This window comes from Stegodyphus dumicola, chromosome 5 (genome assembly GCF_044657685.1).
Source record: "Stegodyphus dumicola isolate Sdum_Otavi_A_Nest chromosome 5, ASM4465768v1".
Classification (NCBI taxonomy): Eukaryota; Metazoa; Arthropoda; class Arachnida; order Araneae; family Eresidae; genus Stegodyphus; species Stegodyphus dumicola.
The window spans coordinates 128,074,641-128,094,760 of record NC_140772.1 but is presented as its reverse complement, the minus strand read 5'-3'; the positions used below and the strand labels follow the sequence as shown (position 1 = coordinate 128,094,760).

Here is a 20,120-nt window from a genome sequence, read left to right as displayed (position 1 = left end):
TGGCTTCACTGAAAATCATACCACTGGATAGATACAAGATTAGTTGGACACTTTAAAAAAGAATGACCGTAAATTTTTAATTTCTAATTGTTAATTTTCATTGTTTGAATCAGTAGAACTTTATGAAGCTTTTATTTATGAAAATTTACTCTTCTTTCTAAAGTTGAACTGATCAAGCAATCTTTGGTTGTATGTGTGGTGGATATAATAGCTTTTGAAATTAACAGCCATAATTAAAAACATTTAATGCATATAAACATATGCATTTAATGTAAATGAATTCAGAATAGGGTCAAAAAATGGAAAAAATATTTTTATGATTCTTAAAAAACAGATGGTTAATTATAGGTAGTGACTATTAAGGCTTACATGCTTACTTATGCAAGCTGTCGCAATTTATAGCATAGAAACTTTTCGGACATTGCATCATTTTTCTATTCTCAATTATGTACCTGTGTGTATATATATAGATATATATATCAAACTTAGTAAATTCCTTACTTTAAGTACACATGTACTTTCTTCTTACCTCGTTGATTGCTTATAAACATTAAAATGGATGCACTGTAATTTTATCAGCAAATTATAGAACTTTTGAAGTATAATTTATCAAATGTTTATTTCATTTTTCATATAAATTGTTTTTCTTGAAAGAGATGTGTTTTTATTTTAATACAATCAATATTTAAACATTTTTGCTGTCAAGGATACTAAAAATACTTCCAGTCAAAAGATTTTCATGTGACAAGCAACTAAGAATTGTACTTTTCAAGCAATCAAGGAAATGAAATACAGTTATCTTCCTTTTACCTGCTATGGCTTGTCCTTGAAACTCAGAAGATATAAATTTTTAAATGATCAATGTTACATAACAAAAAAACATGAGTATCAATTTATACATCTTTCTAAAAAAAAAAGCCCTATTGTTTTCTTTTCACACATAATTCTAAAATTAATTTTGAAATTATACTTATTTATTGCATGTTGAACTATTAAGCAATCAAATTTAAGTAAAAAATTCCTGCTAATAAATTAATATTGTTTTACAGAAGGTATTACTAAATATTTTTATATCTACTAACTATACCCGCTTTTGACAAGGAGACATCTTTCAATAAAAAATGATACGTTAGGTTCAGCCAAATGAAACTGAATCAACATGCTCAAATTTATAAAAATTTTCAGCAATGAATGTGGCAATGAATACAAAGCTGTCTGCCTTAAGGGATATGCTTTCATAGAGAACTTTTTTAAAAAAAAGGAGGGGTTAAATTCATTTTAGACATGGTAAAAAAAAATTTAAATGCAACTATCTTTCTAGGAGCTAAATTACCAGTATAATTGAACACTTTACTCCTTTTAGTGATATATTCGTATATAAATTAATGTTAAAACAGATTTTTTCCTTTGATAACTTCTATTAATTTGTAGGCCAAAAATTTATTCAAACTTGTAATTGAATAAATTTCATGTTTCTTAAGACAAACACATAGAAATATTTCTGGTATGCAAGTACATATACAAAATTTACACAGGTCAGCTAATTTGGTTTTCACACACAAACTATATTGATTTTCAAACTCTACTTGAATACATGTTGGTGCTGCAAAACTATTATTTCTTTAATCACTTTTTTTACTACATTTCATCCAGCCCGCACTTGAGAAATCGAATATGATGTCTTTTTACAGTAAAATGTTTTCAAAATGTCCTATCTTTGTCAAAAATGTTCCTTTTTTTTTTTTTTTTCTAGTTAGTCTTTCATTACCTATTAAACAAATAAAAAAATGTTTATCATTTATTTTTTGTCTTTTTATCATTTTATATTTTCACTCCAGAAACTGATGAGCTGCAGTTCAATAAAAGAATTCTGAAAAAAGGCAAAATAAGTACTCAAATGAAAATATCCTTTACCTTTATATGTTTTTTATTGCCATTCCTACAGAAATTACGCAGCTTTTTATATTTTGCATTAAGTGTACACCAGAATTGTTTATATTCTTTAAAAATCCATAATAATTATAATTCTTTTCATCATAATGTTGTCCTTTGCAAACATTCATATAAAATGAATATTTCAATCTGATAAAAATTAAGCTATTGAATCATTTCATATCTTACTAAATTTTACTTTCATGTTTATTTCATTTTTGATAAGTTCATTTAGTCTTTATGTAGTCACACAGTTTAATACTGAATTATGTATTAACCCTCTGAGCAACGCAGGATTTTAGATCCGTCATGAAAACCGGTATTTAAACTGTTAATTGAGTTCGTAAATTACTTATTTTAGTCTGTATTTTCATAAACGTACATTCATTAAGATGATATTGACATTATTAAAGAAAGTAAGAAAGCAAAATATCTTAAATTATAAGCTAATATATGCCAAGTAGTGAAACTTCTGATGACCGGATAAAGCCGGTCATAACGCTCAGAGAGTTAAATGCCATGATCCTTATTTGGAAGATTTTTTATGGAATATTTGGTATTTATCCTTACTATGGAATATGTATGGGTTAGCAATAATTTATGTAAGTGGGTATGTCCATATGAGTATTAGTCCAGACCTTATTCATGCACGTGAATCTAGTACTCCTTGATCTTGCTATATAAATTCCATTGTACATTTTCTATGAACATTGTAGAATATTCAAGATCTTAAATCTAAAGTCATATTATTAAATCTTCAATCTACTACTTTGCTTTTAATACATTTAGTAAGTAATTAATATTTTTTTTTATCTTCATAAACTGCTATGTTTCTTAAATTAAAAACAGCATTAAATTTCTTTACTTCAAGCAGTGTCTAATGTATTAATGACAATAGCTAGATTGGTCCTAATGGTTTGCATGCCAATTTTTTATATATAACATAACTTCAAGGCCTTATCATTATACACTTTGTAAAGCATATTAAAATTATCCATTTTCGATTAAAAAATAAAATTTAACTAAAAGTTCCACTGTTCAGATAAGGACATCTTTAAAATGAATATTGTTTGGGGGGATATTTTATCTTTTAGCACATGGAGAAAAAATCCTATTCAGTCCTTGTAAACATTTAGAGAAGAATTTTTAAACATTTATCCGATTTTAAATGATTACAAGCATTTTCCATTAATTCTTTTTTTAAAACTGTGGCTTTTTTATCCTGAGTAATGTTTATTTAAAATACTTAAATCATAAAAATTTTGTACTAATACCTTTTAGCAGTTATTTCTTTTTAAACTTAGGAGTAATGCATAGATATTTTTTAGTTATACTTTTACATGCTTGTACCATTTTAATATTTGCTGCTATTAAATTTTCAAAGCACTGAACATGTCATAAAAATTATTTCTGAAGTGCAGCAATATTATCATTTTGCTCATGTTCCAAATATCTAACAATTAATCTTAATATGAAAAATATAACTGATTACCCAAAATTATGCAACTCAATGGATTAGAATATAATTTTTGTATTGAAGTCTGAAAACACAATGCAAGATGTGTTAGATGGTAATTTTTACAATTAATTATTATGTGCCAGATTAAAATCGAAGTAGTACATACTGCACAGCAATGAAATGAAATAACATCCTCATTTTAATGCTTGAGAGTTCTACCTACTCTTCAGATGTTAAAATATTATGAAAAGAAAATTGTGCTACCTATGCAAAACTCATTTTACCTGTAATATTATTTATTTTAGTAATTATTAAGTTTCAAAAGTGAACATGAACTATTTCAAGTGCACTTATAAAGTATCAACTCTTTGTTATCTTGGGGGGGGGGGAATTGGGAAGTGGTATTTGGAAGTATGCAATGAATCAAACTTCTTATGATTTATACATCTTTAGATATTTCTTGATTATAGTTAAATTTTGAAGTGTGATTTTTGAAAGATATCCAAGCAAAATTTTTTCTGTATGTGTTAATGTGAACTTATGTTTTAGACAGTATAAAATATTAATACATATATATTGATATTGTGTTCAGATGCACTTAACAACTTGCGCTATGACTAAACTTCCAGGTTGTGTGCTGTGCGCTACAATATAACAAGCGGTAAAGTGTCTCATTTATGCTGCTCCGCGTCAGCTAATACATATGTGTGATTATGGCAAAGCTTTGAGTGCCATCTGCCTAAGGGTGAGATGCTTTCATAGAGGACTTTCTAAGGGAAACTTGCTCGTATACATGTTACACATGAGAAAACCACAAAAATGCCCATGCAGCCAGCCCGTTCGTGGGATTCGAACCTCGGACCGAACTACCAGTGTTCAGCGACTTTACCGCTCGGCTGCTGGTGGGCCCGCGTCTGCAAGTGCAATCCAGAGATGTAACTCGAGAAATACACAATCTCGTTGTTAGGTGACGTGTACACCACGTTATTTTCATTTTTGTGCACGGTTTGAGACAAAAGCATCTCTATGTGCGTGGCACATCTCTTTAGCACAAGTGGTTAAACAAAAGTAGCACAATTAAGTGGTTAAACAAAAGTAGCAGAATTAAGTTTATTACATGTTTACAGTACATTTGAACAAATATTTTATTTCAATACAATTAGGCGTTCCTTCATCATAATTTGAGAACACGATTTCTTTAATTTTTTTCAATTAATGGAAAACTGTGAATTTCCTTAAAAAGTAAATTATAAAATGATTTTGAGAAGAAAACCTCAGATTTAGATTAAAATCTCAGCATTTTTTTAAGAATTTACTTTTTCAAGGTGAATTTATAGTTGGACAGAGTTAACAATACATGCACATAAAAAAAAAAAAAAAAAAAAAAAAGAGAGAGAGAGAGAGAGAGAAATCGGTCACATTTTGCTTTGTGCTGGTATCTGTGTTGGACACAATTTCTGTTTCATTAAAAATGAAAAAAACTTTCACTTATCGAAATTTATCGAAAGCAAACATTTTTATTACGATTGCACAGCAGCGGGCACACGTTAAATGTTCGTTGGGCACCATGATACCTGCAAGCATAGGATTGGGAATCCCTGCCATAAATCTTTGTAAATGAAGGTTAAATCACAACACTGTGCTATGGTGACGACTTTTAATACTGTATTAGAATCTATTACTCTTTCTAATTTTTTTACTGTTATAGTATGTATACAATCAAATCTTGTACTTCCTTTCAAGTAACAAAAATAAAAATAACACAAGATAGATAGACATACGAATTAACAAACACACCCTGAGTACAGCAGATGGTAATATTTAACATGCTGAATCAGTTAACTGCACTACAAAATCCCTAGCTCTAAATTTATTATACAGTACAAAGTCCATAATCCAGACATCCATTATCCAGAATGATCTATTATCAGGAAAAAGCCACAAACTTTTTTTTGTATGCTTTATATGCATGCACGTTTAAGTATAACGGACAGTATAAGCTAGGCTAAAGTTATCTTTACTGATTCTAAGGCATTTCAGTTAATGGCATTCAGTTTCTTAATCTTCTAATTGGATCCGGCTTATTATTTTTTGCAGACTGTTACAGCAATTTTATAAAAATTAAACTGGAACTTTCCATTATGTCAAAAAGAGTTTCCAATTCTGGAGCTGGCAAAGGATCTATAAAGCGAAAGCATGTTTCAATGTCCATGAAACAAAAAGTGGAATTGCTGCAAATAATGGATAAAGGCATATCTGTCTCAAAATTATGCGAGGAGTACAGCACTGGAAAGTCAACTGTATATGATATAAGCAAAAAGAAAAAGGAACTTTCTGAATTTTTTGTGAATTCAGACACCCCACTTGCAATAAATAACAGAAAAAGGGTCCGTTATGGTAAAAGTGAAGATCATGACAAAGTGATGATTGAATAGGTCAGACAGTGTAGCATCGAGGATGTCCCATTGACGGGTCCAAGGCTAATGGCTCAAGCCAAAATATTTAATGAAGAAATGAACTTAAACATTGAATGCACATATTCGACAGGTTGGTTAACCAAATTTTAAAAAATGCTGCAGGAATGCACAAATGCAAACTTTTCGTAATCGGAAAGCATGCACTACCTTGAGCATTTAGTGGAGTAATGATTTTCCCCGTTATATTTCGCGCAAATCAAAGAGCATGGATGACACAAGCGTTGATGAATGATTGGTTTGAAAATCATTTTATACCCGAGGATCGGTGACATTTGAATTCGGTTGGTTTACATGATGACTTAAAAAATGTCCTGATTGTTGACAACTGTTCAGCACATACTTCACTTAAAAGCTTTAGTGAAAGATAATGCATCCGTATTATTCTTCCCTCCAAATTGTATGTCTATCATTCAGCCTATGGATATGGGCATAGATCACATGCTGAAATGCAAATTTCTTGAACAATGGCAAGACTTTTTGAAATTTTTTAGCATAAAACCTGCTGTGTGGAGCATCACAAGATCGTGGGAGGATGTGTCTCCAGATACGTTAAAAGATGCATAACTTATGGCCAGTTACCATATTTCATGGTGAGGACGATGAAGATGATAACCACAAATTTGAAGGTTTTACGGACATCACAAACTAAAAGTGAAATTTTCCAGTTATTGGATTTTGTAACGAAATGTGGAAAAGTGGTAATAAGTGAAGATGATATAACAGAAATCTTTCATTGCAACGACAATGCCCCAGTCATCAACCAATTAACGGACAGAGAAATCTGTAGTATCATTCTAGATCCAGAAAATGCCACTTCCGATAGTGACAGAGAGGTTATTGAAAACGAAAACATTTCAATTGACAAGTTAGTCGGTATTCTCAACACAGCAGTTACAGGACTTGAGCAGAGGAACTTTGTAACTGAACAAGAAATTATGTCTGTTTATAGAATTAAAGAAAAAGTATTAACACACACACACACAAAAAAAAAAAAAAAAAAAAACCAAAAAACAAAGCAACTTAAACAACTTACATTGAAAGAAATGTTTAATAAAGTAAACAAATAAATATTAAGCTTCTTTTTTGTAAATTTTTATACCCTTTAAATCATAATTGCTCTTTATTTCATAAATTAAAGTTTCATATTTTAATTGCATAATTTCTGTATGCCATCTTACCAGAGTTAAACTGATGATCTATAATCTGGAAAAACCCCTAATCCGGAGGCACCAAAGTCTCGATGAGTCCAGATTACGGACTTTGTACTGTACTACTTTTGACTGAATATGTCCATTTCCTAACTTCCAATAGAAAATAAAATGAAAATCATCATGAAATCTTGACTTTTTATATATAACACCAGCTGACAATGTTCAGTTTTTAGATATAGAAAATATATAACTGTGGACAACAGTGAAAGCTCTTCTTAAATGAGTTTAGATTAGACCGACATTCTAGATAAAGATAAGATAGTTAAGAGTGAAATACTGACTTGTTAAGGTTGAATTCTTAAGTTCTCAAATAAAAAAATTTGAAAGATTTTATATTAAAAACATGTTTAATGACATTAATGAATAATATTAAAAATCTGCTTAATAAAAAGTTTAATGACGCTCAATTCTGGAATATGACCATTTAAAATTATCGGGCAGCCTTAGATAAACCAAATACAGTATGGAATACTTCACTTGCTTTAGCTTTGGTTAGCTTGTGCCAGCAAATATAACATCATTTATTTTATATTTTCAAAATCTTAATGGCCACTAAGACCCTGATGGAAAAAGGTACCTATTGAGCACTGTAAAAAAGCATTATATGTTAAGCACTTAAAGAATTCAGAGGTTAGTGCTGTAAGAGAATAATTTTCTCGAATTTAATATTATTAACAAAGCAGCATTAGCCCCTCTCATCCACCAGTAGCAGCTAAAAGAATATTTTTTGCAGTTACAATGAATTAAGAATAAAGTAATCAAATACAGGCTCACTTGAAGAATGAGTACTTCTGGCACACAAAAGGTTAAAACTTTTATCAGTATTAGTTCCACTGTTTCTTAAAAGTTAATTAATTTAGCAAAATCTGTAAAAAGTAATAAATAATTACTCCCAGGAGTTTTCTTGTAATATAGTAAATATATTTATTAACTGAAAATACCTATATGTAAACTGCAAATGAAATAAGACCTACATGAAAATTAAAATTTAACAGATAAAAATGTAAGCTTCGCAGTTTGTGGTCCTGGTTTTAAGAAATGCCTAAATTATATGTCTCCTCATATTTCAGTTTTTGTAATAAAAACAAGGAAAGTGGGAAGTAGGGATCCCAGAAAGAATGTTATACCCCGGGTTCCAGGATCTCCTTAAGTTGAAAAAGGGTTTGGCCCCCATACTTCTGTCTTCCCAAAAAGACATGTGTAAGATGTATTTTCTTGATCATAACTCTAAAATTACTTTGTACTGTATTAATTTTTAATACAATATTTCTTACTGAAAAATCCTACATAAGAATATATTTGTTCACATTAATAAAAACAATTTCATGTAACTAAATGCTGCTGTTATAAAAAATAATCACGAGGTTGAGAAAAACTTTTATTCAAATACTCTTAATATGAATTTCTGTTAGAATACACAATTAGCACTGTTATTTACTTGTAAAAATGTCCATATTTTTTTTTTTTCATAGCTTTAAAAAAGGACACTTTTTTTTAAAAGCTTCAAGAGAGAAAATATTTTTCAGGAATAAATTCTTGATACTTTTATTTTCATTACAAATTATCAGCAAAATAATCAAACCTCAGTAAATATGAAACGTGTCCCAGAGTGAAAAATGTAATCTAATCTTTTATTTAATCTTTGACAGATGACCAAATTCATTATTCTTCTTCACATTATTTAGAACCCCTTCTAATTAATAAATTCCTAATAATTTAAAATAATTAAATAATTTCTTTTATAACTTTTCTATGTAATGCCTAATTTAGTAATATAACTTTGTTTAATATCTACATGATAGTACTCTTGGGGGGGGGGACTATGTAACACAGCTGAAAAGGTGTCGCCAGGCGTTCATTTCATGTTACATATGTCCTTACCAATTATGTTTGTGATCAGTTTAAAATTAATCTTAAAATAAATATCCATAATATGCATGGTAAAAGAGTACAGGAATTAATGTTCAAATGGAAGCTGATATTTAATGAAAATGCAATGTTTAGTGATTTATTATTAATTTAGTGAATGCAACATTTAATTTGCAATGCAACTTCAGTTAACCATTAAACTGGATCCATACTTTACATATGAACAATAAAAATGCTAATTGCTACACACATCAGCAATAAAAAGTATTAAATAGTGCTTTTTGCAAGCTAATAAAATAATTTATTTTTACTTTAGTTGAAGTTTTTAAAATACAGAACACATTTCAGCTTTCAGCTGGTTGTGGTTGTACTGTTTCAAATATGTACACATCATTTTGTGTCTTGTTATTACTTAACGAAACTTATGAAACTATGACCTTATAATAGTCCGTTTCTCTATTCATTTTATGACTGTTTCATAATATGACTGTTTCTTTAGTCATTTTTGTGGCAAAAGCATGGCCACATCAGTATCCATTTATACCAATGAAGAATCAGCCAGTAGACTTTCAATCCTATATGAAAACTAAAGTGAATGAATATATAAATTTCAACAAAGGTGAACTACCATCAAGCATTAGGAAACAGGACACACACTTAAATTCATTATTCTTGACAAACCTGAGTATTGATTTAATTGCACCTTTCAGATCAATTTTCAATTTTGATAAAATGGCTTCATATTGAAATATTGTTTGGAGATGGATCAGCAATAAACTGTATAAATTACAATTAAATACCTTAGGACAAACTACTGACCAGTACTCTATTCAAACGAATTATACAGGAAGAATACAATTTTTTTTTTTCCCTTAGGTCCCTACCTTCCACCATTCAAACAATATTTAAAATTTGAAAATTTAAGCAAAACTATAATAATAGAAATAATAAATACAATTGATGCTCATTATAACAACTGCTCCATTACAATGACTAATGGAATAAGTCCACAACAGATGAGAGTATATTAAGTCCATTTCCATTTGACCATTCATAATAACATCCTTTTTCTTTAGAAAATAAGTTTGTATAACAAGAATCAACTGTATAATCCTAATTTCATTAATTTTATTACTACTAATTAAGTGGAAATTTGTGATGGAATGACACTGTTTACATTCTTTTTTGTCTGAAATAATGCAAATTTTTAACATTTCTTCATTAATCCATCATTCTTCACTACTCCTGACTAATCCATCATTCTTCACTAATCCTCACTAATCCATCATCACCATCCATCATTGCCTCATGCAGTTCTAATCCATGGATCTATTATAATTTTTAAGATGATTAAGTTTTATTTACTTTACACAAAAGTTTAGAAAATCAAATTGAAGGCATGCATAACACAACTAATTTGCAATACTTTTCTGCTGGACATTATTTATAGATTTTTTTTAACCCAATGAATGCAATTTCTTTCATATGTATCTGATCATTTATAAAAGTACCATAAAACACGAAGTACAATGAATATCATTTTTACACCACAGGTAATTTAAAAAAGAAGTACAGTACATTAAAAAAAATGAAAAACAGACACGAAAGACATGAAAAACGAAGTATAAAAAATAACTTTTCAAACAAACCATATCAAAACTTTTACAGTTAATTGATAAACTTATGAAAGCATCTAAGCATACAAAAAACAGGTGATCACTTATAAGGAAAATAATATATTACAATATAAAAGTAATATAAAATTATTTTTAAATATAAAAAAATATTGATTCTACTAATTAAATTTTATGCATTGCTAATTTCTGTCAAATTTTCACCCCATTATTCCAAATTAATACATTTTTCACACACCCTCACACAAAAAGAAGGTAGGGAAGCTATTTTTAGAGAATTAACTTAAAATAAATACTTCATAAAAATGACCACCAGTATTATTTTTGAACAATGTAAGTTCTTATTTTTTTATACTATACCTTAAGAAAATGCAAATGAAGATTTTTTGAAAGCTGCTTTTTGAACCATATTAAATCAAACTGAATTAAAGGAAACAAGACTTCCCTGCCTTTAAAACTGTGTTAAAATCAAAATGGCATTATAAAAATTTCACATAAAAACAAAATAGGATGCAGTAAAAAAAAAAAAAAAAAAAAAAGTCAGTCATCCAAACATTTGTATACTTTGAAAATCTAAAAGACTTAATAGCTGCAGCAAAAAATATTGTACCATTTTTATAAAAGTAAAGAATACTAGAAGACAAAACTATAAAAATTTAAAAACATGGCTGCTTCACATGTTATATTCATAATAAAGAATCACTTCTTTGTGGTGTTTACTATAAATTATTCAGTAAATAATAATGTTAATGCCTGTAAAAAGTTTAGTAATTACCTATAGAACGTCAATTTTTTAGTATTAGGATTGTCATCGTGATTAAAATGAGGACAGACACATAAGAGAATTAGATCTCACTACCACCACCCACCAGATATGAAAAGCCAATCATGAAGATCCATTTTTAGCATTACATATTATATTACAGAGATTAAATTTAAAATCAAGTCACATTACAGAACTTAGCTTCCTCATTATACAGCAAAAATATAATAGTTAATCTTAAACAGTCTATCAATAACAAAAAATTTCAAGCACCTCTCCTTTTGCCTATAGTGCTTAACATGTTACCCTCCCCCACTTAATGCAACAATCTAAATGTATATATATATATATATAAGATGAAATATGCAATGATATATAATAATTATTTTATTTAAAATACTAAAATCAAAATGATTATTCTTTCGTTTTCTGAAATCTCTCTAAGATGGCTCAGCCTAGGGCAGTATGTTTGCTTCTTCTTAGTGTGATGGATAAGCCATAAAATTGCCTCCCCGCTATTGAATGGCAAGAAGTACTTGGCTTTAGTTTCATCTCTCCTCTTTCTTTGTACTTGTAGTTTGTCTTTTAATATGTGACGTCAGAATTTTCCGAAATCTTTTTAGGATTTTAGCTTCCAAGCTTGTAAATTTTCAATTATTCAACATGTTTTATTGGGCAGTATTTTAAGGCAGATCATTATTTATTTTGTTACATAATTTTTTTTTACTATTTACTTATCTATTTTATTTAGTTTTAGAAGGCCAATTTATTTTGGGAAATTAAATTTTAATCCATTCTTTTACCGACTAAGTTTTCATCACATTATAAGTCCATATATATTTACGATGAGAGTACAATATTTATCAGGAATTTTTGGAAAATTTGGCATATGTACGTAGCGTATTCGGAAACTAAATACTGTTTCATTCTAGTGCCGTCGCAGCGCAGTGGTAGGCATCCCGCGCATGCGCACTAGTCTTTCTTGTTCACTGACTTTCAATTGTCCCCATTTTAGTTGCTCTATATTGTGTTTTCAGTTTGCTGTGCACATTCAAAATGTTTAAGACAATTAGTTCTCCCGCTGACTGTGAGATTCGTGCCGTGATTAAATTTTTGAACTCGAGGAATGTTAATCCGGCCGAAATTTATCGTCAAGTGGCAAAAGATTACGGTGAATATGCAATAAGTGATGGAATGGTGTGAAAATGGGTAAGAATGTTTAATGCAGGTCGAACAAATGTCCACCCCGAGGCTCGGAGTGGTCAGCCTTCTGTTGTCACCGATGATTTGGTAAGGAAAGTTGATGAAGCAATTCATGAGAACAGACGCTTCACAATGACAACTCGTTCAGAGGCATTTCCACAAATTTCACGTACTGTTTTGTTCGACATTGTGTCTGACCACTTGAATTATCGCAAACTGTGTTCCCGATGGGTTCCAAAAATGCTCACTGATGTTCACAAAACAAAGCGACTTGGTAGTGCCCTGACATTTCCCACGCGGTACAGTGATGAGGGAGAAAACTTTTTAAACCAAATTGTGACAGGTGATGAAACTTGGGTGTGTCATTTCACACCAGAATCGAAACAACAATCGATATAACAACAATGGAGTGGAGATACACTCATTCTCCGAAAAAACAAAAGTTCAAAGTGACAATGTTATCACAAAAAATCATGTGCACTGTCTTCTGGGATAGGAAAGGCGTTTTACTGAATTTCTTCCCAGAGGTGAAACCATTAATGTGGCACGATATTGTGAGACTTTAACAAAACTAAGGCGTGCCATTCAAAACAAACGAAGAGGAATGCTCAGTAAAGGAATTGTGTTGCTCCATGACAATGCTCGGCCCCATACTGCTGGTGTCACTCAATCGTTAAATCGATAGTTTCATTGGGAGCAGTTCGATCACCCGCCGTACAGCCCAGACTTGGCGCCGTCCGACTATCACTTGTTCCTGCACATGAAGCGCGAGCTTGGTGGCAAGCGCTTTGGATCTGACGATGACATGAAACATGCTGTAGAGTCGTGGTTATCGAAACTGGCAGGAAGTTTCTTTGACGATGGTATACAAAAACTGGTCACCCGCTATGACAAGTGTTTGATCATTGGCGGAAACTATGTTGAAAAATAGTTTAAGACATGTATTTTCATGTAAAAATAAAATTGAATTCGAAAAATGTTTTACTACTTTTTTTTTTTTTTTTTTTTTCAAAACGGTACTTAGTTTTCGAATATGCCTCGTATCTGAAAGTCAAATTTCAGTATTATTTGAACGTGGCACAGAAGTTTGAAAAATTTCAAGCAGGTTGCGCAGTTAAACACATATCATTCAGCACAGGTGAAATAAAAATACTTTAAACAATACTGTTGTAATTTAAGTTTTACACATTTATTTATTTAGAGCATTTTATAGTAGTTTATTATTTAACTAAATTTATGGTCACTCTGAATATAGCATGTAAACTACTTAGTGAAGTTTGCTTTTGATACTGGGTGATCAAATATATATATATATTAACAGTGTTAACTAAATGCGCTCGTGACTGAATTTCCATAAGAAAATGTGAATTCAAGTATACGATATTTATTGGATTATCTGAGAAGTTCTGAGATTTTTCAAATTGAAGTATGCTTTCTGAAAATTATTTTATTACTATTGATAAGAAGTGACCTTAACTGAAGCATATGTTTAAATATGGTCTTTTCTGCTTATACCGTGTACCTCTAATATGGGTTGCAGCACGATTTTTTCAGCATAATGTTCAGAACAGAGAATCCAAAAGTTAAATTTTCATCTTATTAGTGTTCTGATGACACAGCTCAAAGGCAGTTTAAGAAGCTTAAGTGTGGAAATTTCAGCCTCAAAGATGATGTCCATTCTGGATGATCACCCTCTGTGACATGGTTGTCACTCAAACAGGAGAATGAAATTTCCTGACTTTTTCAGGTTTTTTAGATGAGTTTTAAGAAAATCCCAGACCATCCGTGTAGTGCACCTTAGCTGTGCTGATAGGTAAATTAATTATGGTACCACTTGAAAACACAAAAATTTCCCAATTACATATGACTTATATATATAATTCCCAAAGCATTACTATCGGGTTGGAGGGAAAGTTCTGTCCTATTTTAAATAGACACGTGATTTTTCTTGTAAATAAAAAAAACATCTGGCTAGTGAGTCAATCGGATTTTTGTTTGTTTTTTTAGCTGCTGTATAATATAAAAGGTGCCCTTTTTTACTGTTCATCATTTACTTTTAATATTTAAAGGGAAAAACATGTCGGTAGATAAAGTGCATTTAAGACACTGCATTTTATATGAATTCCAAAAAGGAAGCAACGCATCTGTTGCATGTAAAAATTTATGTGCGGTATTTGGAAAAGATATTGTAAATGTTCGTACTTGTCAAAGATGGTTTAGCAAATTTCGTTCCGGGGACCTGAGCCTCAAAGAAAGTGTTCGATCTGGACGACCATCCAAGATCGATAATGATGTTTTGCGATCCATGTTGGAAAATAATCCACATTTAACAAGTCGAGAAATTGCAGAAGAGTTTGGCATTCATCATACAACTGTTGGAGATCACATTAAATCTCTTGGGTTTGTGTTAAAGCAAAGTGTTTGGGTTCCCCATGAATTAACGGAAAAGAATTTGTCTGATCGTGTAAGAATATGTTCATCACATCTGATTAGACACAATGTGGAGCCGTTTTTGGACAGGCTGGTTACTGAAGATGAAAAGTGGATTCTTTACGAGAATATTAAAAGAAAAAAATCTTACTGCAAACCAGGAACATCATCAGCAACAGTTCCAAAACCAGGTATCCATCAACGAAAAGTACTGCTTTGTTTGTGGTGGAACAGGAAAGGTCCAGTGTATTACGAGTTGCTGAAACAGGGATAAAACATCAACGCGGATCTGTACTGCAATCAGCTGAATAAATTGAATGCAGCCATCAAAGGAAAAAGGCCAGCATTAGCATCCAGAAAAGGAATAGTGTTCTATCACGATAATGCTCGCCCGCATACTGCAGTGGTGACACTACAAAAACTGAATGCGTTAGGAGGGGAAATCCTTAGTCACCCCCCGTATTCACCTGACATTGTACCCTCTGATTATTACCTGTTCAGATCTCTGCAAGATTATCTAACGGGAAAAAAATTCAAGTCTTTTGAAAGTGTTTCTAAGGCAGTTGCTGACTATTTTAACTCCATGGATGAGAACTTCTACAAAACAGGAATTTACAGGTTACCTGGAAGATGGCAACAGGTTGTAACAAATAACAGAGCATATATAATTGATTAATATTAAACACATATTTTTATAAATGAATTCAAATATTTTCTTTAAAATACGACAGAACTTTCCCTTCAACCCAATATTATAACTATATTAGGAGCTGTTTTCTCCATTGAAGGTTGTAATTAAAACTTGCCTTATCTGGATTAAAAAACATCTTTTTTTGGCAGACATTATGCAGCTAAACGAAAGAAAGAAATTTATTTGGTGACATTTTTAAATAAATTCAAGTATTTATATTTATGTAGCAGCATACATAAGCAAAAAATAAGTGCATAAAATTTTGTGATGGCGATACTGCTAGAATTAGTTTCCGGGGTATGCCCGAGAAAACTCCAACATTTTAAAGTATTATTAACTAATAATAAATAAATTTAGAAGAAAGAAATCACATTAAATTATATGAATAACATTAAAATAAATTACTTAAAGACTAAAAATTTAATTACAATAATCAACTATATTTTGGAGAATATAGTTATATTAAATAGCTGATTACTTTTTTTTTTTTTCTTTCCCATTTTACTGCAAAATGACAAATAAGGCATTTATTTAAAAAAAAAAAAAAAAAAAAAAAAAGATTAAAAAGATTTTGTGTTAAAACCCCAGTATATGGCACAGCCCTGGCATGATTTTGAAAATTGTCCCCAACACCAAAATGACCTCTTACTGCTCATCATAATGTCGCCAAATCCCATGTATACCATATACTAGGATTAAACCAATTTTGTTTTATACGAGAATGGGAAGGGTATTTTCTTTTGTTCAACATGCACTGCACATGCACATCTCTTGATTCTCGAGGAGTTACTGGAAACTAAAGTTGCTGGAAACTTGCTTTGCCTTTCTAAAAGACAACCTAATTTGGAGCTTCGAAAATTGGCTCTATGCCAGCTGCCTGAATGATGCTAACGCGATACATAATTTGCCAAGAAAGTCACTTCCAATGTTGGCACAAAATCGAATTTTTGGGAATTGCCGTACGAAATTCCCTGGCTTTTCCTAGTTTTCCAGGTAATGTGGCAATCCTGCTGTAAACAAGGACTTCAAAGAACCTATTACTGAAAATCCTACATTTGAAGAACTATCATTAAACATTTCATTATCTACTGCTACCGCATACTTTAACAAAACAGAATATGCTTACAAGTTCTGGCATATGATTCTTTGTTGAAAAGAAATAAAAAGGATCCTTCTTTGAAATGGCTCATTACTAAAAATAAGAAGTGGATACTGTACAGTAATGTTACCAAGAAGGTATAAGATAAGGTAAGCTAAAATAACCTCCTATAGTAACATTGAGAAAGGGGACTGCACTTTGAAAAAGTGGTGCTTTGTAAAAACAGTATACCATGCATTGTTGCCACCAAATTAGAAAACAAATATGAAAAAATATTGTTGCTAAGTTTCAGTTTTAAAAGCAGCAATCAAAACAAAGTTTACCAAAACTGACTACTTATCAAGGTATAACATAATCTGTCACAAAAAATATATGCAGCCAGAAGGAAATGAACTGCTATCATGAAACTTAACTAGTATGTACTGTATGAAGAGATAAACAAATGATTATAAATTCAGAACAAAAGACTGTTTTAGTAAGACGTTATGGCATGAGAAAGGTTACAAATCAGTTAGCAGTACGGTCACCTGTGGCAGCTATATAAGCCGAAATACAGCATGGCATTGAATCAAGTAGGTCACCTAAGATTCTCTGCAGAAAATCGTGCCATAATCATTGCAACTGGACAGTTAATTCACCAAAATTCCAGGACCCTCCATGCAGTTGCCCTCCAAGCATATCCAAATGTGCTCTACTGGCGGGAGATCTGGTGACCTGGCAGGCAATGGGAGTATGTCATATCCTTGAAAACACTGTTGGAAGAGTCGTGCAGTATGTGGAAGAGCATTTTCTTGCTGATAAATGGCACCTGGGCAACCTGATACTATAAGCAGTATAACTGGTGTTAAAATGTTGTCCATGTAACTGCAAGCCATCACAGTGCATTGAAGGACGACTAGAGGTGATCGTATGTCTGAACATATTGCTCCCCACACTGTCGCACCTTGTGTGATCGCCATATGCTGTTTGACAACAAACGTCAGATCGGATTGCTGGCCTGGCTGCCTCCACATGTGTGTGCATTAGTCATCAGCATGGAGACTGAATCATTATTCATCACTGAAGATCACACTCCAGCTTGCCAGAGTTCAGCAAAAATCCAATCGATATTGCCTACGATGTGGGGCCAGTAGTAGGCTTCTTACCGAACATTGGCAGTATCAACCAGCCATCCTAGATTAGATTAATGTAACACAAATATTTCTTGGACGCAATTACAGACCACACTGGAAATGTGTTCAAGAACTATTCCAATATATTTAAAAAACAGAAGAAAATAACTTCTCTAATAATATATAAAGTTTGAATTGCTATCAAGTTCAAAATGATTTTGCATACTTTTGTGCTGAATTACTGCCATTAGACAAATGACATTAAGTGAAAGATTGGTAATTATGTAATACAAGATCTACCACTTTTAGTTAGTTATTTCTTAGGTAGTGCTACTGAAATACTATTTTCAAATATGAAAATATATATAATTAAGAATACACAAATGAAAATGATTCCATTTATTAGTTTAATAACCTATTAAATTTTAATTCCTTACAATTTTGCAATATAAAAAGCTGGAGAGACCCTTTAAAAGGGCTATGAGTCATTCAGTCATACATATTATAAAGCATGGAAATGAATACAAACAATTAAGAATGCATAAACAAAAATTATGGCATTAATTTAATAAAGCATTAAAATTTTCATATCTTCAAATTTCAATACTTTTCATAATTAAATAATAATAGTTTCATAAAATAAAAAATTCAGCAGCCTTTTATATTTAAATAAGAGGTAAAAAGCAGGAAAAAGACATCATTAAACCAATAAATAATTTTGCGCCACTATCTGAAAATAATAAACTAACAGCGGTAGATCATGTACTACATCATTACCAAATAGACCTTAGCTGTTTAGGGAAAATACTAGAAACACTTAAATCTTAAAAATATATAAATGCTACATGTGGTTTTGATGAGGAACTTCATATAAAAATATGATAGAGGAACTTCGTATAAAAACATGATAAAGTGCTAAAATTTAATATATCAAGATAATGCCCATTTATAATAGTAATTGTTTATTAGAAATAAAAGTACTTAATTATTATTCAAACCATTTATTTAAAGTGAATATGCTTTTGATATATTCACCATAAGAAAGTTTTCAGTTTATCACTTGGGTTTACTTTATGTCAAATGATTTTAATACAAAAACAGGTTATTTAAAATTTTATAAACCAGTCACTTTCTAAATAAAAAAAAAAAAAAATTAACCCTTTCCCCCATGTACAAGTTTACAGAAACACAGAAATTTAAAGTAGGATTCAAAAGTTTTTTTTGTTTTTTTTTTTTTAATTAGGAGACAAAATTGCTTTATTGATGGCCAAAATAATTATTGCATCTTTCACAAAATACTCTTAATTTCCAGTAATCTTCTGGCTTCTAAATAACTTAAATCTGTTGTCAAATAATCTCAGTGGGATGTAAATAACTTCAATTTGTCACAATTAAGTGTCAGATAATAACTTATTTTATACTACAATAGAATGATTAGTTAAATGTCCCTAAGCAAACTGTAAAATATTAGAAATATATTTTAGGTACATTATCATATAAAATAAAAAAGATAAAGCATATTATAATGATGCTATGTATTCTACAGGGACTGGATAACGAAACTAAAATACTGGCAAATATACTACTCCATGTTTCATGCAGATAGAAATGCTCCTCAATAATCATCATATGGTGAAACAGACCCCAAAAATTGGATACTAAATCTGAATTTATTTCATCATTACTTTTACAACCTGTTAAGCTTTCAAAATCAAAGAAAAATGCAAAAGACAGAAAATTTTTTAAAAATCAAAACAGTTTGATTTCATTTCAGTAAGATATTTAATTTGAAAAATACAATAACAACTTTCTTTTTAATGTTATGACAATTTGGATACTTATTTTCCAGACTATGCTAATTTAAACTTTAACAATGATGGGGAATAAATTGTGAGTGCTCAACACACTAAGTGCCATTATATGCTAAAAGTCCTAGATCCAGACACGTCAGGACTTTGGCAATTCCAGATTTAGGAATTTTCCGTATTTCAGATCAATTTAAATCCAGTAAGATGCCACGTAGAAAATATAAAATTAAAAATCTGAAATAGCTGTTTAAGAAACAATGAAGCATTTATGACTTTAAGGAAATAAAAATTTATATATAAAAAAAGGCTCAATATTTATTAGTTTGTTTTATTGAACACTCCTTTCAATGCAACTTAAGCTGATTCAATTTTTGTGCTAATACTTTCTCTTTAATTTTATAGATAGTAAATTTAATACTTTCGTGTTAACTT

General features: G+C 30.7%; 1 protein-coding gene across 4 annotated transcripts in view; it reads right to left on the bottom strand.

Moving 5' to 3' along the window:
* CSN3 (COP9 signalosome subunit 3) overlaps positions 1–20,120 on the bottom strand; it is a 114,972-nt gene that overhangs the window by 13,712 nt on the left and 81,140 nt on the right. The window contains exon 15 of one of the 4 annotated variants that reach the window (XM_035372720.2): positions 8,767–10,277. The exons of the other annotated variants lie outside the window; for them this stretch is intronic. Within the exon in view, the coding sequence (XP_035228611.1) occupies positions 10,206–10,277 (72 nt within the window). The 3' untranslated portion in view covers positions 8,767–10,205. Of the gene's footprint in view, positions 1–8,766; positions 10,278–20,120 lie in introns of those variants that run through there. 4 annotated transcript variants of the gene reach the window in all.